The sequence below is a fragment of the Chiloscyllium punctatum genome, chromosome 48 (assembly GCF_047496795.1).
Source record: "Chiloscyllium punctatum isolate Juve2018m chromosome 48, sChiPun1.3, whole genome shotgun sequence".
Taxonomy (NCBI): Eukaryota; Metazoa; Chordata; class Chondrichthyes; order Orectolobiformes; family Hemiscylliidae; genus Chiloscyllium; species Chiloscyllium punctatum.
This window is the reverse complement of record NC_092786.1, coordinates 61,025,335-61,051,192: the sequence shown is the minus strand read 5'-3', so window position 1 is coordinate 61,051,192 and position 25,858 is coordinate 61,025,335. Positions and strand designations below refer to the sequence as shown.

Here is a 25,858-nt window from a genome sequence, read left to right as displayed (position 1 = left end):
GTTGTCAGGTACATTGGGAGCTTATGTCCTTGCTGGGAAGAGGGTGGGCTCTCTCCATATAGTGTGTGGTGCTGTCTTGGCTGTTGAAACAGGAGTGGGAAGCTGATTGAATCATATTCTTTTAGAATTCTCTGCCTTTAAACCACCAAGATTTTAAGTTTAAAATATAGGTTTCCTCTATGCACCTGACTGGCTACTATAGGATTTTCAGGCATGTTGCTACACCCGAGCTTTGCTTCCTGTCGTATTCTATCTCTCTCAAGGTGGTTAGCAAGGAGCAATGTGAAATGAGTAACCATGCATCTGAACTTAAAAGATGGGAAGGAGATAGGTTATGGTGACATGTTAGTTCCTGTATAAGTAGTTGTTTCTTATAGCAGAGGAAACTTGTTCTCCATGGGTGGCAATAAAACATCTCAATATTCTTGATTCCCTCATTTCTGGATATCGCCAGTGTCCTGTAAATTCACACAAAATATAGGTCATTCTGGAATTTAGCCCCAGAAAAACAGAAGCTAAAGACACTAACTCCAAAGGAAGATGTCAATTTCTTTGCGTCTCGTTTCTCCCCTCCACCTGAAGTTTGAAAGTAAGAAAGACATCCTAAAACCATGATCACTGGCTCTGCCAACGGGGGAATGACAGACAAAAGTACACTATTAGAATGAGGGCATAGTTGGATTTTGAGTACTAGCTGAAATTTGAACTTTATACAGCATAAGATTGTGTGAGTACAGTGAAGAATGTCTTGGTCTTGTGTGTGCTGACATTCCAGCTCAACTGTGCAATTCAAAATCCATGTTTGTTGACACTTTTACATTTAGAAGCTTTACATTTGTCAATTTAAAAAAATGCTGCAGGGGCCTAGTCATCAATCCATTAACCCTTGTTAGTCTGTAAAAATGAATGTATTTCTGTGTGAGATAGTTGGAAAATCTGGAATGTTTGACTATTTTCTGGGTGATCAAGGTTCCGTCAAGGTATGAAGTCAACACTTTGTGCTGTAAGCCACTTGCTGTTACAGGAAAGATAAGTGGCTTTGGAGAAAGCAGACAAGCAAAGGTTCTGAGGAGACAAATGATGGACTTCGAATTCTGCTTTACAGACCCAGGCATCAGGAAGGCCCAGAACCTGCACACCTCTCTTCTGAAGTTCTGTTCTCTGTGGAGTTTCCAAATACTAGTATTTCTGACTACCTTGTGAAACCTGAAGAATTGTGACCATGTTCAAAGACTAGAATTCAGATAGATTGATTACGGAATGAAGTTCCACCATCTGTCTGTGAATGTCCATAATTCAACTTTGTTGACAGGAAGGTTAATGGATGTGAGAAGTCATCACATTTTCCAGACCTTTGGTCAAATGGGTTATTTTTTCCTTTTTTTAAAAAAAAACGTCATGTCTGATTGTAGCTTAGAGGTTAATCAATGTTTGCCATTTGTTTTAAGTATAAATTTTGTTTCTAATAAATAGATTCTTTTGAGTTTATCAAAAAAACTGGTTAAAAATTTATTTTGTTCTGGACGGTATACAAAAGTGATACTGTTGGACATTTTGTTAATTACAGCAAAAGACCTAATCATGTGACTGGCCGACTAGTGGGGTTTGATTATCAGTGTATTCATTACATCGTTTCATTATTAATGTTTCACTATTCAATATTATGTGGTGTTCCTGTGCTCTCCATTATCATTGATTGGAATACTGTGATTTGTGGAGAAGGAACGGAATTCTTTGCACAGTAAAACAAATAATTATTTGTTTACTATAGCCCAGTTTTCAGTTGGCAGGGTTTGAGATGTTTCAGTAATTCAGTCACTTAATGGCAATTATTGCATAATGTAAATTGTACTTTTTTAACACAGCCATGAGTTGTGCAGAAGTATGGTTGCTTAATGTGGACGACTGGATCATTCTTGCAGTGCAGTCAACTCACGGAATGGCAGTGGCTGTTTTCATTCTGTTTTGTACCTTTAAGAGTTTCCTTATGCTTCACAAATTTGTATGTTATATTGTCAGTGTACACCGTGCACCTTGCAATTATGTGACTGAGATACTTTAAGGAAATAAGTTAATGGACATTGCTTTCTTAACCCTAAATAGCTAATTTAGGGAACAACAGTCCTCTGTTTCTTGCAATTTTACATGATGAAATCCTAAGATGAACCTGTGATTTATAAGTGAAAGACACATCAAGAAGTACCAGTGGAGGGAAGCTGACCCAAGTGGTTTATTGTGAGTATCTCTAAAGCAGTGTCAAAAGATGTCAGCTGTGGCTGACTTGGTATAACAAGGTCAGCCAAGTTAACTAGAGACTTGAGCTCAGCATTTAGACCAGTACTCCAGTATTGAAGGAGTTTTGCATAGTTACAAAGTCGACTTAAAGATTAAACATGATCTGAAACTACATCCACTCTTGAGTGAACAGGAATATTTAGAAAATAGGGGAAGATAGAAAGCTGACAGAAACTGTCCTGAAGAAATAAAACCGGTTGGAACAGCCCACTGTCATACAGACATTCACAAGTTGGCTGGTCCACAAGAATACAGTCCGCTCCTCCACCACTGGAAGAAGAGCAAGGGAGTTTTTCCCTGGTATTCTAGCCTGACAATACTGTGAGGCTAAATTATCTCATGTTTGTTACTCTGGTTTAGTGACAGTTCTGTGGAGTAGCTGAGTTTATTGTGATGAATTCAGATCTTTCTGTCTTGTACTGTGATTTGAACCATAACCTTGTGACGTGAGGCAGGCTGATACAACTAACATTTCTGAGTTGATCTTATGGCTGTGTCGAGTGTTTATTTTGCTGATGAAGCTCAAAATAATTGCTGGTCCTGCTGGTGAGTCATATGATTAAGAAAATGCAGTATAGCAGCAATACAATATGAGGGGTTCTGGTAACATCCACAATTAGTAACCGTTTCTCAGGCTTTGGTGGTGTTGTCACTGAGAAAATTACCTCCAAGACTTCCTATCTCGTAAGCGCCAAAGCCACGTTTATTTTCTAATCTGTGCATTAGGTTTTATTTGAATGGGAAACAGCATCGACATAATGACACCAGACGAGTCATCCAGAATCCTAGGCTAGTGTTCTGGAGACACTGGTTCAAATCCCATCATGGCAACTGGTGGAGTTTGAGTTTTGTTAATTGCTGTGGAACTGAAAGCTTGTCTCAATACCACAATAATTGTAAAAATCCATCTGGTTCACCAATGGCCTTTCGAGAAGGAAATCTGCCATCCTTACCGGATCTGATCTTTTACATGTGACTCCACAGCATTGTGTTTGACACTTAATTATCCTCCTGAAATGGTCAGGCAAGCCACTTAGTTCCACAGCATTTAGAGATAAACGACAAATGTTGGCCTTCCGAGTGATACCACATCCTGTGAAAGAATGAAAAGAAAACCATTCATGTGGCACATGTACTGTTAGAGGTGATTTATATCACGACCTTAAGTGGTGACATAAATCTTGGAATTGACGTCTCTAATGTCTTGTATGGTGCTGATGTGGGCAATATTGTATTTTAACTTGCCAAAGACTAAGGTAAAACATCTTTGTCAGTTAAAGAGAATGTTTGTGGGCAATGTGATTGGAGAATTATGACCAGTGAATTACTCTCACTCATGCTGTCAGTCAGTCTGTTTGTATCTGGGGTTGATATTGATGCAGTTCCCAGTATAGGGGTGAATAGTATACTTGGGGAATAGACGGTGTGTTCTGGCATTAGGGGATGGGATTTAATATTGCTGAAGAAACCACAATGAAGGCCTATGTTTACCAGCAACAAATACCATGATGATCTGCTCAATAAGAGTTTGGAAAAGATCAGAGTACATTAACTAGAGAATAAGGACATTGAGTGCTTTAATTAAATGCATCCATTGTCACTGCCTATAGTGTTTGAAAGCACCTTATTGATAGGGTACTGGCAATGATGAAGCAGTGAGGCTGTGCGAGGGTTATCTAATTGTAAAGGAGAGCAACATTGTAGACTTAGAATTAGATCTTGCTTTCAGACATAGAAAAGCAATTTTGTCCAACTAGAATTTACATCCTTTACTCTCTTTGCACATCCCCACCATTGCCTTTCAATGCCTCCAGGCTATGCACCTCAGTTATCCTTGCTTGAATGTTAATCAGTTGTGTGGCAAGATTCTCAGACTGGCACTTTTGTTTGGAGTGGTGAGCTGTGTGCATGGGCCACCATGGGAGTAGTGAAGGAACTGCTGAGTTACTCTGGGTTTGGATGAGGTGAGGCCAAGACCAGAATATTTAAATAGTGTGAATCGTAAGTGTGACCTGAACCATTGGGCATGATGAAGGGCAGAGGTCTTCCTTGCTGAACAAAAACATTCCTGATGAAGAGCTTTTGACTGAAACGTTGACTGTCCTGCTCCTTGGATATTGCCTGACCTACTGTACTTTTCCAGTACCATTCTCTCAACTCGGAACAAAAAGCAGTTTGCGTGATGTACAAAATGTGGTTAGGTGGGTGGGGACATGACAATATGTCTCATCTGTTTTAAATGGCCATCCCCTGAGGTTTTAAGTAGGGACCTGTAACTGTAAATCCTGCTATAAGTGGGAGTCTCCTTTCTGTATCTACCCTGTCTAGAGTCTCAGGATGTTGACTTGATTTAAATATGCATCGCTTATTCTTCTAAAATCCAGCAGATGCAGGCCTGGTCTATAAAACCTTTCCTGATAAGACAACCAACTTATCTTGGGTATTAGTCCAGTAAACCTTTTTATTTTTCTGAACTGCCTCCAATGCAACTATGTCCTTTATCAATTAAGGGAACCAATACTGTTCTTACTGTATCAGATGTTTGGATCAGAATATCTGAAAGAAGACAGAGGTAGTGGCCAGAAGACTGGAGGATAGCAAATACTGTTCCCTTGTTCAAGAAGGGGAGTAGAGACAACCCGGGAAATTATAGACCTGTGAGCCTTTCTTTGGTTGTGGGAAAAGAGTTGGAAAAGGTTATAAGAGAGAGGATTTATAATAAAGTAGAAAGGAATAAGTTGATTAGGGATAGTCAACACGGTTTTGTGAAGATTTAGGTCGTGCTTCACAAACATTATTGAGTTATTTGAGAAAAGGTGACTAAACAGATAGATGAGGGTAAAGCAGTTGATGTGGTGTATACGGATTTCAGTAAGGCATTTAATAAGGTTCCCCATAGTATGGGATGGAGGGAAGTTTAGCAGTTTGGATTAGAAATTGGCTAGCTGAAAAAAGACAGGATGGTGGTTGATGGGAAATGTTCATCTTGGAGTTCAGTTACTGGTGATATACCGCAAGGATCTGTTGTGGGTTCCCTGTTGTTTGTCATTTATATAAATTATCTGATGCGGGCATAGAAGGATGGGTTAGTAAATTTGCGGATGGCACTAAAGTTGGTAGAGTTGTGGTTGTGACGGAGGATGTTGTGGATTATAGAGGGACATAGATAAACTGCAGAGCTGGGCTGATAGGTACAAATGGAATTTAATGCGGAAAAGTGTGAGGTGATTCACTTTGGAAGGAGTAATAGGAATGCAGAGTACTGGGCTAATGGTAAGGTTCTTGGTAATGTAGACAAGCAGAGAGATCTCTGTGTCCAGGTACATAGATCCTTGAAAGTTGTCACCCAGGTTGACAAGGTTGTTAAAAAGGCATATGGTGTGTTAGTTTTTATTGCTAGAGGGACTGAGTTTGGGAACCATGAGATCATGTTGCAGCTGTACATGCATGGCCGCATTTGGAGTATTGCATACAGTTCTGGTCACTGCATTAAAGAATGGATGTGGAAGTTTTGGAAAGGGTCCAGAAAAGATTTACTGGGTTGTTGCCTGTTATGGTGGGAAGGTCTCATGAGGAAAGGCTGAGGGACTTGAGGCTGTTTTTGTTTGAGAGAAGAAGGTTGAGAGGTGACTTAATTGAGGCATACAAGATGATCAGAGGGTTAGACAGGTTGGATAGTGAAAGCCTTTTTCCTCTGATGGTGATGGCTAGCACAAGGAGACATAGCTTAAAATTGAGGGGTGATAGATATAGATGTCAGAGAGAGTTTTTTTTTACTCCGTAGTAGGGGCATGGAACACATTGCATGCAACAGAAGTAGACTCGCCAACTTTAAGGGCATTTAAATGGTCATTGGATAGGCATATGGACGAGAATGGGATAGTGTAGGTTAGGTGGGCTTCAAATTATTGCACCAACCTGTGAAATCATCGAGGGCTGAAGGACCTGTGCTGCGCTGTAACTTTCTAAGTGTGTTGGCTGTGAATCTTGTGAATCCGATCCCATGGACCATTTGGAGCAGCAGTTAGAGGCAATGACAAATTTACAGGAGCTAGGGAGCATGATGGATGGCAGTTGACGGGATAGAAATAATCCAAAGATAATCAGGTGGATGGGTGACCTCCAGGTAAGGTAAGAGGGGGAGGTATGTACTGCAGGAGCCTCCTGTGGCTATCTGCATCTCAAACAAATATGCTGTTTTGGAAAATGTAGGCAGACATGGGTTCTCAAGTGAATGTAGCACTGACAGCCAGGTTTCTGGTACCAAGACTGGTTCTAATCTAACGAAGGGTACGCCAGGTTCCAAGTGATCGATTGTGATAGGGAACTCTTAATTTACAGGCACAGACAGACAATTCTGTGGTCAACAGCAAGACACCAGAATGGTGTGTTGCCTCTCTGGAGCCGCGATCAAAGATATCTCAGAGGGTGCAGAATATTCTCGAAGGGGATGGGAACTGCAGGAGGTCATTGTACACAGTGGAACTAAGAACATAGGAAGTGAAAAAGACAGGATTCTAAAGAGAGAATGTAGGAAGTTAGGCGCAAATTTAAAAAGTACATCCTGGAGGGTAACAATATCTGGATTTCTCCTGGTGCCATAAGTCAGTGAAGTAGTAGATGGATAGAGCAGATGAATGTGTGGCTCAGGAGCTGGTGCAGGGAAGAAGGATTCACATTTTTGGATCATTAGAATGTGTTTTGGGGTGAACTGTATAAGGATGGACAGATTGCACCTGAATTGGAAAGGGACTAATATACTGGCGGGAGATTTGCTTGAGCTGCTCAGGAGGATTTAAATTAGTAGGGGTGGGGTTTGGAGTCCACGGATACAGTGAGGAAAGTCCTCAATCGGAGGCAGTGCAATTGGGAAAAAAAGAATAAGTCAAACAGACAGTGCAGGCAGCAACAAAGCAGAGAACGAGGTAGGACTGAAAGTTATTTCAATGAAAGCAGCCTAATAGGTAAGGCAAATGAACTCAGGGCATTGTTGGGAACATGGGACTGGAATAATTTAGCAGTTAGAGTTGTGGCTCAGGGATGAAGATGACTGGCAGCTTAGTGTTCCAGGGTATAGATGTTACAGGAAGGATTGGAAAGGGAGCAAGAGGAAAAGGGAATGATGTTTTTGATAAGAGATAATATTACAGTTGTATTTAGGGAGGATATTCCTGGGGAAGTTACTTGGATGGAACTGAGATATAAGAAAGGGATAATCTCCTTACTGGGATTTTTACTGTAGTTCCCCCCCCCCCCCACTCCGAATAGTCAGCAGAAAATTGAGAAATAAATTTGTAAGGAGATCTGTTATTTGTAAGAATAGTAATAAAGTGGTAATGATAGGAGATTTTAATTTAGCAAACATGGACTCGAATTGCCATAGTTTAAGGGGTTGGATGGAGAGAAGTTTAAGTGCATACAAGAAAGTTTTCTTGTACAGTATGTGGATGTACTTACTAGAGAAGATAGAAAACTTGAACTACCCTTGGATAATAAGGCAGGGCAGGGCAGGGACTATGTTAGTGAGAGAGCACTTTGGGGACAGTGACCATAATTCTATTATCTTAAAAACAGTGATAGAAAAGGAAAGACTGATCTAAAAGAAATGCTCTAAATTGGAGCAAGGCCAATTTTGGCGATTTTAGGCAAGAACTTTCACAAGTTGATTGGGGGCAGAAGTTTAAAGGGAGGGTGGGAAAATGGGAAGCCTTCGGAAATGAGGTAACAATAATCCAGAGACAGTATGTTCCTGTTAAGGTGAAGGCTAAGGTTGGTGGGTATAGGGAATGCTGGATGAATAGAGAAATTGAGGTTTTGGTCAAGAATAAGAACGAAGAATGTGTCAAGCAGAAATAGAGTAATTCCCTAGAAGAGCATAAAAGCAGCAGGAGAACACTTGAGAGGGAAATCAGGAGGGCAAAAAAGGGACAGGAGATGGCTTTGGTAAATAGGTTTAAGGAGAATCAAAAGAGATTCTGCAAATACATTAGGACAAAAGGGTAACTAGGAGAGAGTAGGGCCCCTTAAAGATCAGCAAGGCTGCTTCTATGTGAAACCACAGGAGATGGGGGAGACACTAAATGAATATCTTGCATCAGTGTTTACTGTGGAGAAGGATATGGAAGATAGTCTATGTGAGGAAATAAATAACGACATCTTGAAAGATGTCCACATTACAGAGGTGATGGTGCTGGATGTCTTAAAATGTATGAAGGCAGATTAATCCTTGGGACCTGATCAGGTGTACCCTAGAACTCTAGGGAAGAGATTGTTGGGCCCCTTGCTGAGGTATTTGTATCACTGATAAGCTACAGGTGAGCTGCCAGCAGACTGGAGGTTAGCTAACTTGGTGCCACTATTTAAGAAAGGTGGTAAGGAAAAGCCAGGGAACTATAAACTGGTGAGCTTGACACTGGTGGTGGGCAAGTTGTTAGGAGGGAATCCTGAGGAACAGGATTTACATGTTTTTGGAAAGGCAGTGTCTGATTAGAAATAAATTAAAAATCACAACACCAGGTTCCAGTCCAACAGGTTTATTTGAAAGTACTAGCTTTAGAGCACTACTTTGCCGAAGCAGCAGCGCTCCAAAAGCTAGTACTTCCAAATAAACCTGTTGGACTGGAACCTGGTGATGTGATTTTTAAACTTTGTCCACCCCAGTGCAACACAGACACCACCTCATCATGATTAGGAATACTAAACTTTGGGGTGGCATGGTGGCTCAGTGGTTAGCACTGCTGCCTCACAGCGCCAGGGGCCCGGGTTCGATTCCGACCTTGGGTGACTGTGCGTGGAGTTTGCACATTCTCCCGTGTTTGTGTGGGTTTCCTCCCACAGTCCAAAGATGTGCAGGTTAGGTGAATTTCCTAAGTTAAATTGCCCATAGTGTTAGGTGCATTAGTCAGGGGTAAATGTAGAGGAATGAGTCTGGGTGGGTTTCTCTTCGGAGGGTCGGTGTGGACTTGTTGGGCTGAAGGGCCTGTTTCCCCACTGCAGGGAATGTAGTATAATCTAATCAACATGGTTTGAGAGTGGGAAATTGTGTCTCACGAACTTGATTGAGTTTTTTTCAAGAAGTAATGAAGAGGATTGATATGAGCAGAGTGGTGGACGTGATCTATATGGACTTCAGTAAGGCATTTGACAAGGTTCCTCATGGGACACTGGTTAGCAAGGTTAGATTACATAGGAGAGAGGGAGAACTAGCCATTTGGATACAGAACTGGCTTGAAGGGAGAAGACACAGGTGGTACTGGAAGGTTGCTTTTCAGACTGGAGGCCTGTGACCAGCAGTGTGCCACAAGGATCGGTGCTTTTTGTCATTTATATAAATGATTTGGATGTGAACGTAGGAGATATTTTTAATAAGCTTGCAGATGACACCAAAATTGGAGGTGTAGTGGACATTGGAGTATAATAAAATCTTGATCAGATGGCCAATGGGGTGAAGAGTGGCAGATGGAGTTTAATTTAGATAAATGTGAGGTGCTGTATTTTGGGAAAGCAAATCTTAGCAGGACTTATACACTTAATGGTAATGTCCTTGGGAGTGGTGCTGAACAAAGAGACCTTGAAGTGCAGATTCATAGTTCCTTGAAAGTGGAGTCACAGGTAGATAGGATAGTGAAGGTGGTGTTTAGTATGCTTTCCTTTATTGATCAGTGCATTGCATACAGGAGTTGGGAGGTCATTTTGCAGCTGTACAGGGTATTGTTTGGCCACTTTGGAATACTACATGCAATTCTGGTCTCCCTGCTATAGGAATGACGTCTTGAAACTTGAAAGGTTCAGAAAAGATTTACAAAGATGTTGCTAGGGTTGGAGGGTTTGAGCTATAAGACAAGGCAGAATAGACTGGGACTATTTTCCCTGGAGCATCAGAGGCTGAGGGGTGATTTTACGGAGGTTTATAAAATCATGAAGGGCATGGATAGGGTAAATAGGTAAGGTCTTTGCCCCAGGGTAGTGAAGTCCAAAACTAGAGGGTATAGGTTTAAGGTGAGAAGGGAAAGATATAAATGGGACCTAAAGTGCAACTGTTTCATGCAGAGGATGGTGTGTGTATGGAATGAGCTGCCACAGGAAATGATGGATGCTGGTACAATTACAACATTTAAAAGGCATCTAAATAGGTACATGAATAAGAAAGGTTTAGAGGAATTTGAGCCAAATGAGATTTGATTTATTTAGGATATCTGGTTGACTTGGACAAGGTGGACTGAAGGGTCTGTTTCCCTGCTGTGTATCTCTATAATTCTGAGATATGCAGTCTACAAAAAGATATGGACAGGTTCAATGAGTGGACAAAGATGTGGCAAATACAGTATAATGTGGAAAACTATGTAACCGTGCATTTTGGTAGGAAGAATAAAAGTATATTACCTAAATGTTAAGAGATTACAGAGCTCAGAGATGCCGAGGGATCTGTGTTATTGTGCATGAATCACAAAAAGTTAGTACACAGGAATAGCAAATAATTAGGAAGGATAACAATATTAATCATTTTTTGTCATTTACATAAATGATTTGGATGCGAGCATAAAAGGTACAGTTAGTAAATTTGCCAATGACACCAAAATTGCAGATGGAGTGGACAGCAAAGGAGGTTACCTCAGATTACAACAGGATCTGGACCAGATGGGTCAATGGGCTGAGAAGTCGCAGATGGAGTTTAATTCAGATAAATGTGAGGTGCTGCATTTTGGGAATGCCAATCTTAGCAGGACTTATACACTTAATGGTAAGGTTCTAGGGAGTGTTGTTGAACAAAGAGACCTTGAAGTGCAGGTTCATAGCTCCTTGAAAGTGGAGTCACAGGTAGATAGGATAGTGAAGCTGGCATTTGGTATGCTTTCCTTTATTGGTCAGAGTATTGAGTACAGGAGTTGGGAGGTCATGTTGCAGCTGTACAGGACATTGGTTAGGCCACTGTTGGAATATTGCGTGCAATTCTGGTCTCCTTCCTATCGGAAAGATGTTGTGAAACTTTCGGCATCAGATGTTGCGCCAATCTGTGGAATTAATTTGACGTCCATCTAACCTACACTATCCCATTCTCGACCAAATGCCCTTAAGTTGGCGAGTCTACTTCTGTTGCATGCAATGTGTTCCATGCCCCTACTATTCTGAGTAAAGTAACTATCTCTGACATCTGTCCTATATCTATCACCCCTCGATTTAAAGCCATGTCTCCTTGAACTAGCCATCGCCATTCGAGGAAAATGTTCTCACTGTCCAACCTATCTGACCCTCTGGTAATATGTCTCAATTAAGTCACCTCTCAACCTTCTTCTCTCGAACGAAAACAGCCTCAAGTCCCTCAGCCTTTCCTCATGAGCCCTTCCCTCCATAACAGGCAACATCCCAGTAAATCTTTTCTGAATCCTTTCCAAAGCTTCTACATCCATTCTCTAATGCGGTGACCAGAACCATACGCAATACTCCAAATGTGGCCACACCAGACTTTTGTACAGCTGCAGCATGATCTCATGGTTCCCAAACTCAATCCCTCTATCAGTAAAAGCTAACACGTCATATGCCTTCTTAACAACCCTATCAACCTGGGTGACAACTTTCAAGGATCCATGTACCTGGATACAAAGATCTCTCTGCTTATGTAAACTACTAAGAACCTTACCATTAGCCCAGTACTCTGCATTCCTGTTACTCCTTCCCACGTGAATCACCTCACACACTTTTTCACATTAAATTCCATTTGCACCTATCAGCTCTGCAGCTTAACTATGCCTCTCTAATCCACATCCTTTGTCACTATCCACAACTCTACTAACTTTATAGTGCCATCCGCAAATATACTAACCCATCCTTCTATGCCCTCATCCAGATAATTTATATAAATGACAAACAACAGGGGACCCAAAACAGATCCTTGAGGTATATCACCAGTAACTGAACTCCAAGATGAACATTTCCCACCAACCACCATCCTGTCTTTTTTCAGCTAGCCAATTTCTAATCCAAACTGCTAAACTTCCCTCCATCCCATGCCTCTGTATTTTGTGCAGTATCCTACTATGGGGAACCTCATTAAATGCCTTACTGAAATCCATATACACCACATCAACTGCTTTACCCTCATCCATCTGTTTAGTCACCTTTCTCAAATAACTCAATAATGTTTGTGAGGCACGACCTAAACCTTCACAAAACCGTGTTGACTATCCCTAATCAACTTATTCCTTTCTACTTTATTATAAATCCTCTCTCTTATAACCTTTTCCAACCCTTTTCCCACAACCAAAGAAAGGCTCACAGGTCTATAATTTCCCGGGTTGTCTCTACTCCCCTTCTTGAACAAGGGAACAGTATTTGCTATCCTCCAGTCTTCTGACACTATTCCTGTAGACAATGATGACATAAAGATCAAAGCCAAACGCTATGCAATCTCCCCCATAGCTTGTCAGAGAATCCTAGGATAAACCTCATCTGACTTAGCAATTCTGGAAAGTGTAAAAATAGATAATACCATCTCCTTGTGAACCTCAATCCCATCTCATCTACTTCCTGCAGTAACATGGAAACTGTCCCTAATCTCCCACATTCAACGGGAGGAGCACATCAGTCTACTACAGACCCAGAAAATAGCACAGTCTTACTCTCAAAATACTGTTCCAAGCTAGCCTAACACCTATGTTTTTATATTTTAAGTTTATTCAAGAGACCGATCTCAATAACAACATATAATCAAAGTAAAGCCCACTGTACACTCTATTGTAGATTTACAAAAGAAAAGCAGTATGAACATCCTTTGAAAAGCCACTTAAGTGCTCCCCTGCTGTGAGTTCCACACAGATTTCACCAAGGTCAGCTGTGAATTTCGCTGTTTTTGTTTCTTAGAATGAACTGATGTCCAGAGATACAGAACAACCTTTGTTATCTGAACATCAATGATCTGAATTTCTGATTATCTGAACAAGATCGCAAGGTGCCTATAATACAGATCATCTGTGAAGAATTTCACAAACTCTGTGAATAGTGGGCTGACTGTAAAATATTTGGTCGCCTTCACAGGTTTCTGAAATTTTTTTTCTCTCAATGCCTGAAATAATTTCAATCCCTCTGCCCCACCCTACATTATTATTTTCAACTAATTCTGAAGATATTTGACTCCTTATCTTTCAGAGCTCTGGTCGCTGGTGAACCATGAAAAGTGAAGTTTTGTTATTGGCATTTTTACATCTGTTAAAACTATCTCTCGAATCTTCCATATTCTTCCCCCCATTCCAAACTCAAGGAAAACAAAAGTGTGTTATTTCTTGCAATGCACTTTCAATAACTCCCCCTCCATTGTTCAATTTCCACTTCATTCCCTGGTGTTGCAATGGCTGTAAAGTGAGCATGTGCACTTATAGAGCAAATTGTACTGAGTTAGCACACGTGAAAGTAAACAGGAGGAAACATGAGGAAAACATTGCCCCCACTAAAAAAAAAATTGAGAGGATGGAAACTGAAGTCAGTGAAAAAGTTTTCCCCCCTCTCTCTGTCATGTTCCCCCCCCCCCTATATTTTGTGCCTCTCTCTCTAAGGGCTCAGCAGTCACTGAGGAGGGAGGGACAACACTTGGTTAGTCTGGATAGTGGAACGACACCAAATAGAAATATGCCGGCTGCTATCCAGGATCAGGATAAAACAGAGGAAAATGTCAGCAAAAAATTTCAGACTTCAGTCAAACTCTAGCCAAAAAGTGATTTTATTTGTCAAATATCATGAATTTTTAAGCAATATCCAGTGTTTGTACACATCTTATCAATTGAAATAAAAACTGTGTAAGCATGCTTTTTTATGTAATTATGTTCAGTATGGCTTCCTTTGTTTATAATCAGATCAGTTATCCGAACAAAATACTCCCCACCCGTCTCTTTCAGATAATCAAGGTTTGTACTTGAAAACAGTAAAGACAGCAGCTGTGCAGGTTACTACTGAGTCAGACAGCAGTGTAGGTTTCTTTCTCTGTTTGAATCACTACCCTTTGTCTGTCTTCCTCCTTTTTAAAGTGCCGTTGTTTTGATCATCTTTTCCTCAAAGTTCCAAAACAATGCACCAGTTTATACAGCAGCTCTTACAGCCACAATTGTTTTCCCTTCCTCCATCTTGGATTACCCAGAATCCTCCTCTTCACAACTACCTGTGTTATCAGCAAACTTGACGATCTTATTACACTTTGCCAACCTGAAAAAGACCCATTTATGCCTATTTGCTGCTGCAAGTTAGCCAGCCAGTCTTCTGTCTATGCCAATATACTATGCCCTATACTGAATTTTTTTTTTTTGCAGTCACCTTTTCACACCGGGCAGTTTAGGGCATGGAATGTGCTGACTGGAAATGTGATAGAAACAGATTCAATTGAGACGAACAGGAAGGAATTGGTTGACTGTTTAGATATAAATAATATGCATTTGGTATAGGGGAAAAAAGCAGGAAGATGGCAGAAGGTAAGGTACTGTTGCTAGTTTATTATTGATGGGCTGAATAGACACCTTTCTGCACCAAAATACTGCTATGGTTCTATGATACCTTTATCAAATGTCTCTTGGAAATCTAAATATAGTACATCACTGGTTCCCCTTTATCCACAGTGTGTTACTTTCTCAAAGCATTCCAATAAATTACTGAGGTATAACTTCCCTTTCGCAAACCTATGACGACTGTGCCTGATTACCTTTTGAAGTATCCTGCTGCTAATATCTTCTATCATTTTCTTGTGATAGATGTTAACAGTCATGTAGCTATAACTTGCTGTCTCTCTCCATTTTTGAATAAAGGGGCTGCTTTCTATCTTCCAATCAAATGTGACCATCTCCAAATCTAGTAGTACTCAGACTCCTTGGCATCATGGTAGCCCACAAACCCACCAAACACTAAAACAGCAGTTAATGAACTTGAAAGACCCTATGCAGTCAAGAAACATAACTAATGTAATTTACAAAATACCATGCAAGAACTGTAACAACACTATGTTGGACAAACAGGCAGAAAACTAGCCACCAGGATCCATGAACACCAACTAGCCATAAAACGGCATGACCCTCTGTCACTAGTATCCTTACATACAGATAAGGAAGGACACCACTTCGACTGGGACCACACAGACACCACTTCTCCCATATCAGGCTTTGAGCCACGCATTCTTCATCTCTTAACAGATTTGCACACGAAATTATGATCTCTGATCTCGCCTCCTTAATTTGGTGCCTACTTCCTTGTACTACCTTTGCAGAACCATCTCCTGTCTCCTGCTATGCAGTGGCCCTGACATGTTTGCTTATTCAACCTTCAGTCTTCACAAGATGAAGGAACCTCAGGTTTGTCAGGACAGATGCAAAGTCTGAGGCTGCTGCTCACTGGGTTCCCTAACCTGCCCCACTTGTAGTCAGAGTCTCTAGTCCCTAAACATTGAATACATCAGAGGAGCCTATCTTAAAAGCTGTAACTGTTGCCTGGTATAAAGGGTCCAAGTAACTTTCCTTTTGGAGAAGTTCTGTGATAATATTTCAGCTAAATCCCATCTGGTTTGTAAGTTGAGTTATTTTCAATCTTGTAAATGTAGTTATTCCTTTAATATGTTGGTTTATAAGGAGTCTGAAAGTGCTATCACAAAATTTACTCCATAAATTCCATTGAACAGAGTTCTCCTTATTTAGAATATCTTGCAGATGATTTCTACACTGGATTTCATGATTGACCTAAATAGTTAATGAATTGACCCTGTTGGCATTTCCTACAATCAACTCTCGGATGATCTGCTTTTGTGACTCTGCCTTCATTGTGTCTACTCATAATTGGCCATTTACTATGTTTTGAGCACATCTGATCATTTCGATGTGAATAATTTATCATGCTACATACAGGACTGAGGTTGACACAATCTATTAACTGTTGAATTCATTTCACTGTGGCCAGGATTGGACTCAGTTTTTATATTAGTAACTGCATCATACTGAATAAAAATTGACATTTTCAGTGTGCACTGGACTTCTCAGTAATCAGATGTAAATAACTTTTCACAAACCAGCCGGATGTTCTAGTTAATCCTGCAATGAAATAATTGAGTGTTTATTCAGTGTTGAATGTTGAACATATAAAAAACTTTGAAAATATACAATGAAAGTATATTTGAGGAAAACTATATAATATTGAAGCTTGTTTTCTGTTTGCGCAGTAGCCTGGCAGTTTCTTAACCCTCCCAGTTTCATCAAAAATTGGGTATAGTAAGCTAACAATGCTTGCATCTTTTTTACAGTAATTAACAGCAGCTTGTATCGACATAATAGCATTAACTTAGTGCTTCACAAGAGCACGGTCAATCAAAATTTGAATTGAACCACGGGATAGTGAGACAGATAGCCAAAGGTTTGCACAAAGGTGAAGCTTCCAGGAGTAGCTTCAAAAGGGAGAGATAGGTGGAGAGATTTATTGAGAATTCCAGAGCTTTGAGCCGAGGCAACGACAAAACCTCATGACTCATGCAAGAGACCATCCATTTTGTGTAGATGGCTTGGTAATGGCTGTCAGCTTTGGTTCAGTCCAAAAGAAACTTGCTGGCCTTGATGATTAAAAAGGTAAAGTTACCGTATACTTAACAGATGCTATCTCATTAAGAAGAGAGCGATGATTAGTGGTGGTTTAACCTGAGGGTCACGATACCTCAGGTGAGACAAGAGGTTCAGAGGAAGAGTCCTTTATGGTAACATAGTATGTCCAGTTCCCAATACTCTCTGGTTCCCTCTGAAGGTCTGCTTGTTCTGGTTGATTTTTACTGTCTCCGTATCATTAAAAGTGGTGTGCATTCCGCTACTTGTGCCAGTGTGTGACCTGAGAGACCGATACATCTAATAATGCAGCACTGCCTGGAGAGAGGAGGAAAGCTTGTTCTTTGGATGAAGTATTAATATGAGCCAGCTAATGGAGAGACATTTTTAAAAAATGTTTCAATTTCACTGGTCCATTTGAAGTTGAGCATCTTTTTACAAAATCATCCTGTCTGGGCAAGTTACAATGCACCTCTGTGGCTGTCCCACCCTGAAGTGGGATTTGAAGCCTGAGATGGAACACTATTACTGGACCACAATACTCTTTTGAAGTTTGGCTGCAGTAATTGTATGGCCGATATCTAATTGGATGCAGGTGGAAGGGCAGTAACTGGGGCTTCACTCAGATTGTGGTTGAATTAGGATGCACCAGTTTGTAGCGTTTCACTTTCATAAATGTCAGATGGAGCACAGATTAACTGCAATGTCATCCTCTTATCAACTACTTTTCTGGAATATAAGGAGCAGAAAAGTTCTCCAAAACTGTGGCCAATGTTTATCTCACGATCAACTTGGCGAAAACATTTGATTTAGTCAATAATTAATCATTTGTTTGTGGAATCTTGCAATTTGTAAATTGGATGCTGTATTTTCTACATTACAACAATGATTACATTTCAAAAGTACTTAATAGGTTGTGATTTGAACGTCCTGAGGTTGTAAAACGCACTAGATACATGATGGTTGTTGTGAGCGTAACCTAGCAATGAAGTGATAATTACAGAGGCACATGGTGCAACCGATCATTGTAATTGCTCTGCGTGAGATTCCCCTCTTTTCCCCCCCCCCAAAAAAAAACACAAACGAAAGTTGCATATTTTACTGCATTGGCATCAGTCTGGTGGCATCCAGTATAGGTGAATTTTCCTTACTTGACGTCCACTGATCATAGCTGGGCATACTTCCACATGGCTTTAGTTTTCTTGAGTTTTATTTAATCGCTCACTTGATGCAAATATGGCTTGCTGCCCAATTGCTTTGTGCGAGGTGTTTGCACAAGCTGATTAATGGCTGTGACGTTCGGATAGGTTTCTCGCAGTCTGTAACTTTATCATTGCTTAGTTGATTGGGAGTAAATTCCATGTGCAGGGTGCATGTGAGCTTAAAGCTGCAAATAAGCAAAGATCTGACTGCAACAAACACTGTAGAAACTCAGCAGATCTGGCAGCATCTGTTGCGAGAAAGCGAGCAGTTTGAATATGGTCTGATTCTTCTGACCGCCGCTAGTTTTAATCCTGATGAACAGTGAGATTTAACACGGAAAATGGAGGCTGTCTTAATGGCTCAGCTAGTTCGGACAGTAAGTAAATGATTTTGTTTGTGCTTTATTTCTCTTGGGGCATTAAGGTGGGCTCAGCAAGCTGGGTTTGCTGTTTTCTCTCTGAAGATTGCTGGTTTAGGAAGAGAAAAGTGTTGGAAACTCAGAGGTCAGTCAGTGTTTATAGAGGCAACTTAATGTTTTGGAGTAGACACTTCACAACTCGAAATAAAATCTAGAGAAAGGGGCAAAGGCATGTTAGGAAGGAAAGAAATGTTTGAATAGAAAATACGTGATGTTTAAATGACTGAAATGATATAATTGAGATAGAGAAACTGGATTTGTGCGGGAAATGGAACTTTCGAACAAATGAGTTGAGAAAGAGGCCTAGGCAGATTAAAAGAGATGAGGAAAAGATTGGTGAATAAGATTGCAGGCTTCAGCAAACTTGGACTAAAATCATGATGTTGCAAACTGCTGCACTGCCTAGTGTTCCAACTGGGGGTGCCCATCCCAAATGCTGGTCTGTTTCTATTCCCTTTTCACACTAGGCATGGAGTCAGACCAGCTGTATTTGACACTAACTGCGAGAGACCAAATAGGGACCAAGAGGGAACCAAAGTAATAATTGACATTCTAAGCCCGTGTTCAAGCTTTTTAACATGCATTGTTTCCCATCTTTTAAACAACCATCTCATGGAACAGTGTTGAAGATCAGCGCTGCAGTGAAAAGTGGAAATAAGTGATGGGGATCTTTGGGTCAGTTGGGTCAGTTTTAGACCAAACCGTCAGCTGCTCTGTATTTAGTTTCCCCACTTTATTGGTGATTGCTTTATGAGCAATAGTTATAGCAGAATGGGTTGAAACATGGATCTTGGCTTCATTGAAAGATAAATTGTGTGTGGAAGGGAAGTGATGCTGTGACTGCTATAGTTAGCCTATTTACATGGTTGCAACCTCTGTGCATCTCTAGGGTCTTGCATGAAGTTTGGTGACTTTGCTGAATCTGTAACCTCCTTTATTCATTTATGCATTGTCACTAGCTAGTCAGCATTTATTGCCCGTTTCTAGTTGCTGTTGAGAAGGTGGTGGTCAGCTGCTTTCTTGAATTTCTGCAGTCCACCTGCTGTGGGTTGATCCACAATGCCATTAGTGAGGGAATTCCAGGATTTTGACTGTGTGACAGTGAAGGAACAGAAGCCAAAGTGACAGGGAGGAAGAACAAGAAATAGAATAAAAACATAATAGCTGGTGGGTGCAGAGCTACAGGAGCAATCCTGTAACTAGTGTGGAAATTATGTTTCAGTTAAAAGCTGTAGTCAGATTTCATCTGGAATGTGGTCAGGTCTGGATGGTAAAGCTAACGAATTGAATATTAACTTTGGAGTGACATAGATTCACCAGAGAAATGAAGCATGAAAGAGTTAAATTACATGTAAAGGCTGTGTTAGACTGGGCTTCTAAAATGTAGGTGTAATCTCATTGAGGTAATAGCAATCATTAACAAGTTGAGATGGATTGATGAAAGCTATTGCCTCTTGGAATAGTTAGAACAAATTGCAGTAGCCTTCACATTAGTGCTAGATCATTCAAGATGATGTCAGGATACATTCTTACCTCAAAATCAAGAGCTCCAAATCTTCCCCCTAAAACCCAAGAGACTGAAGATCAGTTTTTAAAAAAAAAATAGTGTTGCAAAACTAATAAGTAAATGGACTTAAAATCCTGATTGACCATGATTTAACTAATTACAGTAGTGCTAAAGGCTTGAGGGACTGAATGGCTACCTTCTGTTGTTGTCGTCGCCGTCATCATCGTCTGATTTGTCAATGTGTTGAGCTTTGAATTTGTTGAATCCAAGCATTAGTAGAGTCTCTGATTCTGTCTGCATTTAGGCCAGTCACTGCACATCCTATTTTGATGGCTGTGGTGGAACTATCTGTCCCTCTTTGCATGAAGAGGTTGCAGCTGGTCCTGAGCCAGTCACCTAGCATCTAGGAATTTGGATTTAAATGTAAATACAGGCTGAGTAAATCCTGTGGGGGTTAGGGTTGTGCTGCATTTTACACTATAAAGGTTAATATCCTTGGTGTGCAGCTAGGTCAGTGAGTGATGCTCTGTTATTTGGCAATGTTTTAAAATGTCATTTGAACTGATTTGTTTTGGTTGGTTAATCACACATTTAATGTAACAAATCCCTGTCTGAAATACATACACCGTCACAGCCTAGTTTGCCCCCTCTCCCCACCATCTCTTAAACCATTATAGTCTGGTGGTGCCAGCTGCAAGTTATTGTGCCCATTCTCTCTGACTGCTCAGCCAACTCCTGTTTCTACCATGTGTCAGCAGGAACCTGCTGAGGTCAGCTGCAGTGGTGAAAATTCCTGTATTCTTTCGCCCTTTACTTCCACCTTTTTGACCTATTATCAGTTTTTTAAATTATTCAGTCACAAGGTGGGTATTTATTGCCCATCCCTAATTCCCCAGAGGGCTGTTAGGAGTCAAACACTGGTGGCACAGTGGTTAGCACTGCTGCCTCACAGCGCCAGAGACCCGGGTTCAATTCCCGCTTCAGGCAACTGTCTGTGTGGAGTTTGCACATTCTCCCCGTGTCTGCGTGGGTTTCCTCCCACAGTCCAAAGCTGTGCAGGTCAGGTGAGTTGGCCATGCTAAATTGTCCATAGTGTTAGGTGAAGGGGTAAATGTTGCGGAATGAGTATGGGTGGATTGCTCTTCGGAGGGTCGGTGTGCACTTGTTGGGCCGAAGGGCCTGTTTTCACACTGTTAGTAATCTAATGCCACTTTCAGTTCAGAATGACGTAGGCCAGACCAGGTGAGGATGGCTGTTTCTTTCCATTTTAAAAAGAAAATCATCAATAATCTGTTAGAGTTTCCTGACCACCGACAATGGTTTCATGAGCATCATTAGACTCTTTCATTCCAGATTTTTATTGAATTCAACCCCCACCATCTGCCATGGTGAAATTTGAACCCAGGTCCACAGGATATTACTGAAGTTTCTTAATTAGTAGTCCAGCAATAAGGCCAAGTCTAGTACTTTCCAATCCCTCTACTGCTAAAACCTTAAAGCATCCCATCATTAAGTATTGATTTGCTTTCCAAATGTTCAGCAACTCAAACTGTCCTAAGCCTCATTTAATGCAGCACTGATTCACCTAAGAGATAAAGCTGAGCGACTATCACCTCCATCTTTGACAAACCGCACTGGGCCCTTGTGTCTAATGAGCTCTTCCTTGCTGTCCACTCCAATGGATTTGTTTCTTGTTCCCATTTTTCTCTGAACTTTCAATATATGCCAGTTTTCTGGAGTTCTTGTACTAAAATGCTGTTGTGAGGCTCAACATCACCCAGAAAACCCCTCTGCCCAGTCAGGCCTTCAGAAGATTTCTTTATAATCCCCACTGTAATCTTCTTTGACCTCCTTGTTAGTGTTGTGATGTTATGTTATATGCGGGCTCAGTGGTTAGCACTGCTGCCTTAGCGTCAAGGACCCAGGTTCTACTTCAGCCTCGGGTGACTGTCTGGGTGGACTTTGCACATTCTCCCGTGTCTGCATGGGCTTCCTTTGGGTGCTTCAGTTTCCTCCCATAATCCGAAAATATGCAGATTAGATGAATTGGCCCATAGTGTCTTGGGATATAGAACATAGAAGAATACAGCGCAGTACAGGCCCTTCGGCCCTCGATGTTGCGCCGATCAAAGCCCACCTAACCTACACTAACCCACTATCCTCCATATACCTATCCAATGCCCGCTTAAATACCCATAAAGAGGGAGAGTCCACCACTGCTACTGGCAGGGCATTCCATGAACTTATGACTCGCTGAGTGAAGAACCTACCCCTAACATCAGTCCTATATCTACCCCCCCTTAATTTAAAGCTATGCCCCCTTGTAATAGCTGTAATATGTAATATTGTAATATGTAGACTAATGCATGGGAAATGCAGGGTTACAGGGGTGGTTCTGGGTGGGATGCTCTTTGGAGGGTCGGTGTGGACTCAAAGGGCTGAATGGCCTGCTTTCATGCTGTGGGGGTTCTATAATTCTATGTTAAAATCAAACCAGGTTAGCAACTTTGTGGCTTTTCCAGAGACAATGTATCTTCTAACGGTTTTGGGTCAGTCTGGTAATACAGGCATGATGAAATGAATAATGGTAACAGTCTATCTACATTCTGTGGAATGTGTGGCTTAATTCTGAGTTTAGGTCAATTTGAGTAAGTGAGTCTGTTTATTGAGGAGCGTTGATAAATTTATTCATATGTACTCTGAGTTTGTTACAGGTCAAGTCAAATTCTAAATTATGTAAAAATGACTAATTCACAGAGGCAGAGTGCCCTTTTTAATAATTTGGATGAAATTTAGTCTGTAATCCTCAATAAACAAATTAGATTTCTGGAACTTCAGGTTTCACATCTATGGAGGGAGCAACAGAGTTGATATTTCAGGCCTGTGACCGATCCTTCATTGAAGGAAAGGGCATAAATCTGTAATATTAACTCTTTCTCTCTTTGTCGATACTGCCAGACTTGCTGGGTATTTTCAGCACTTTTCATTGTTTAGATTTCCAGTATCTGAAACATTTTGCTTCAGGAGCTTTCAATGGTCACTGACTTTCACTAGAGATCGTAATAAATCTGTTTACAGACTTTGAATAAAAAAGCTTGTTCTATGAAAGCTGAAAAATGTGTTGCTGGAAAAGCACAGCAGGTCAGCATCCAAGGAACAGGAGAATCGACGTTTCGGGCATAAGCCCTTCAGGAATGAGGAGGGTGTGCCAAGCAGGCTAAGATAAAAGGTAGGGAGGAGGGACTTGGGGAGGGGCGTTGGGAATGCGATAGGTGGAAGGAGGTTAAGGTGAGGGTGATAGGCCGGAAAGGGGGTGGGGGCGGAGAGGTCAGGAAGAAGACTGCAGGTCAAGAAGGCGGTGCTGAGTCCGAGGGTTGGGACTGAGATAAGGTGGGGGGAGGGGAAATGAGGAAGCTGGAGAAATCTACACTCAACTCCATGCAAGGGATGAATCCAGATTTCTCCAGCTTCCTCATTTCCCCTCCTCCCACCTTCTCAATCCCAACCTTCAGACTCAGCACCGCCTCCTTGACTTGCAATCATCTTCCCGACCTCTCTGCCCCCCACTCCCTCTCCGGCCTATCACCCTCACCTTAACCTCCTTCCACCTATCACATTCCCAACGCCCCTCCCCCAAGTCCCTCCTCCCTACCTTTTATCTTAGCCTGCTTGGCACACCCTCCTCATTCCTGAAGTAGGGCTTATGCCCGAAACGTCGATTCTCCTGCTCCTTGGATGCTGCCTGACCTGCTGTGCTTTTCCAGTAACACATTTTTCAGCTCTGATCTCCAGCATCTGTAGTCCTCACTTTCTCCTTGTTCTATGAAAGACAAGTACAAAATTTAATAATTCACTTTTTTTGTGTAAACCTGTTTTGCAACTGTCTTAATTTATGCATTCAGTATGCATTTTAACCAATTTGCAGTTGCGTATTTTGATGCAGTTCTGTACATTCCTGCTGTAGCTTTGTACTCTATAGGGTCATTGTGGAATCATGCCTATGTGGGCAAATGAGATGTTGTAGTTTATCAATGATTTTGGTTTGAGTCTGTCTGCTTCCATTTTAGATTGATCAGTGTATTAGGCCACACCAACTCTTCCCTGAGTAGTGTCTCAAGAGTGGATGAGAAGTGGTAGAACGAATTTGAACAAGATGAATTCAAAATAAACTTATTCTTGTCCAGTTGCAGGTGGAATTGAAATAAGGCTGCGATGTTGCATTCCTTGTATGGGGCTCAGCCAACTTCCTTGGGTGCCTTAGTTGATGCAAAACTAGCCTATTCAACTATTTGGGGCAGCACGGTGGCTCAGTGGTTAGCACTGCTGCCTCACAGTTCCTGCATTAGGTGACTGTGTGGGTTTCCTCCGGTGCTCCTGTTTCCTCCCACAGTCCAAAGATGTGCTGGTCAGGTGAATTGGCCATGCTAAATTGCTCATAGTGTGTGGTGCATTAGTCAGGGGTAAATATAGGGTAGGAGAATGGGTCTGGGTGGGTTATTCTTCAGACGGTTGGTATGGACTTGTTGGGTCGAAGGGTCTGTTTTCCATACTAATCTAATCTATAGTCACTAGCTGTGCAGGATGTAAAAGATCCAGGGATGGAATTCAGGTTTTTCCCTAAGCTCTGCAAGGACAATTTGATCACCCTCCCTCTTGCCCAGATTTTGTCTGGTCCCCACATAGAAAGATTGAAGGCCAACATCTTGAAAGAACTCCACAAAAACCAATATCCTGTCACCATGTCACCCTTCCTTTACAGGTAATTGACCCTGATCCAGCTTTCTCACAACCAGCTCTGAGTGAACAGAATCTCTGACACTTCTGTTTATTTTAAAAAATTATTTGTTCTTTTTTTAAACCCCTCCCCCCACACACTACCGCCTAACTGCAGTAGTGCTTATTTTTTTCCCCAGCATCCATGTTGTGTGTGTGTGCAGGTGTGAGACACAAGGTGCACGAACCTTTATTCAGTTTCCACTACCAGGAAGAAAGGAAACACCCGCGTGGCCAGTGACAAGCAGTGCCCTTCACATCAAAGGGGAACGCTGTGTGATCAAACAGTGAAGGGGAGGGCAGGGATTAAATCAAAATAGAGTTGGAGGGGGAAATAATGCACTCCACTCCCTGTGGCGCCCACCTCTCCCTGAACAACTCCAGGGATGTTGGAGACCGCGTGCTCCTTCTCCAAGGAGACCCGGGCTCTGACGTAACTGTGGAAGAGGGGCAGGCAGTCGGCCCTAACGATCCCCTCCACTGCCCGCTGCCTGGACCTGTTGATGGCCAGTTTGGCCAGGCCCAGGAGCAGACCCACGAGGAGGTCTTCAGACCTGCCCGTCCTCCTCCCGTACTGGGTGCCCGAAGATCAGGAGCGTGGGACTGAAGTGCAACCAAAAGCAGAGGAGGAAGATTTTAAGAAAATCAAAAACACCCACACCCAATATACACGGGGTCCACGGACTCCACAGCGCCACAGAACAAGCAGTTGGGCCGGGAGTCCGTGACCCACCACAATCTGCTATTGCAGGGGACTGCTGCGTGCAGCACCCTCCACCCCAGATCCCCGAGAGAAAGGGGGAGGACTCCCTACTGCCCGGTGGCAAAGACACTTCTGTTTATTTTTAATTTTTCTGTGCAGGTGTGAGACACAGTGAACACTTCTGTTTGTTTTTTTTTCTTTTCTTGTTTTTTTTTCTTTTTCTTTTGTTTTGTAGTGCTTATTTTTCCCCCAGCACCCATGGTGTGTGTGTGCAGGTGTGAGACACAGTGAAAGACACACAGTGCATGAATCTTTATTCAATTTCCACCACCAGGAAGATAGGAAAAACACCCGAGTGGCTAGTGACAAGCAGTGCCCTTCAAACCACAGGGCAATGCTGTGTGATCAAA

General features: G+C 41.7%; 1 protein-coding gene across 2 annotated transcripts in view; it reads left to right on the top strand.

Annotated features, from left to right (window-relative positions):
* The window catches only part of pde8a (phosphodiesterase 8A), a 131,845-nt gene that overhangs the window by 29,582 nt on the left and 76,405 nt on the right, over window positions 1-25,858 (top strand). The window contains exon 1 of one of the 2 annotated variants that reach the window (XM_072565414.1): window positions 18,185-18,423. The exons of the other annotated variant lie outside the window; for it this stretch is intronic. Coding sequence (XP_072421515.1) covers window positions 18,388-18,423 — 36 coding nt within the window. The 5' untranslated portion in view covers window positions 18,185-18,387. Of the gene's footprint in view, window positions 1-18,184; window positions 18,424-25,858 lie in introns of those variants that run through there. 2 annotated transcript variants of the gene reach the window in all.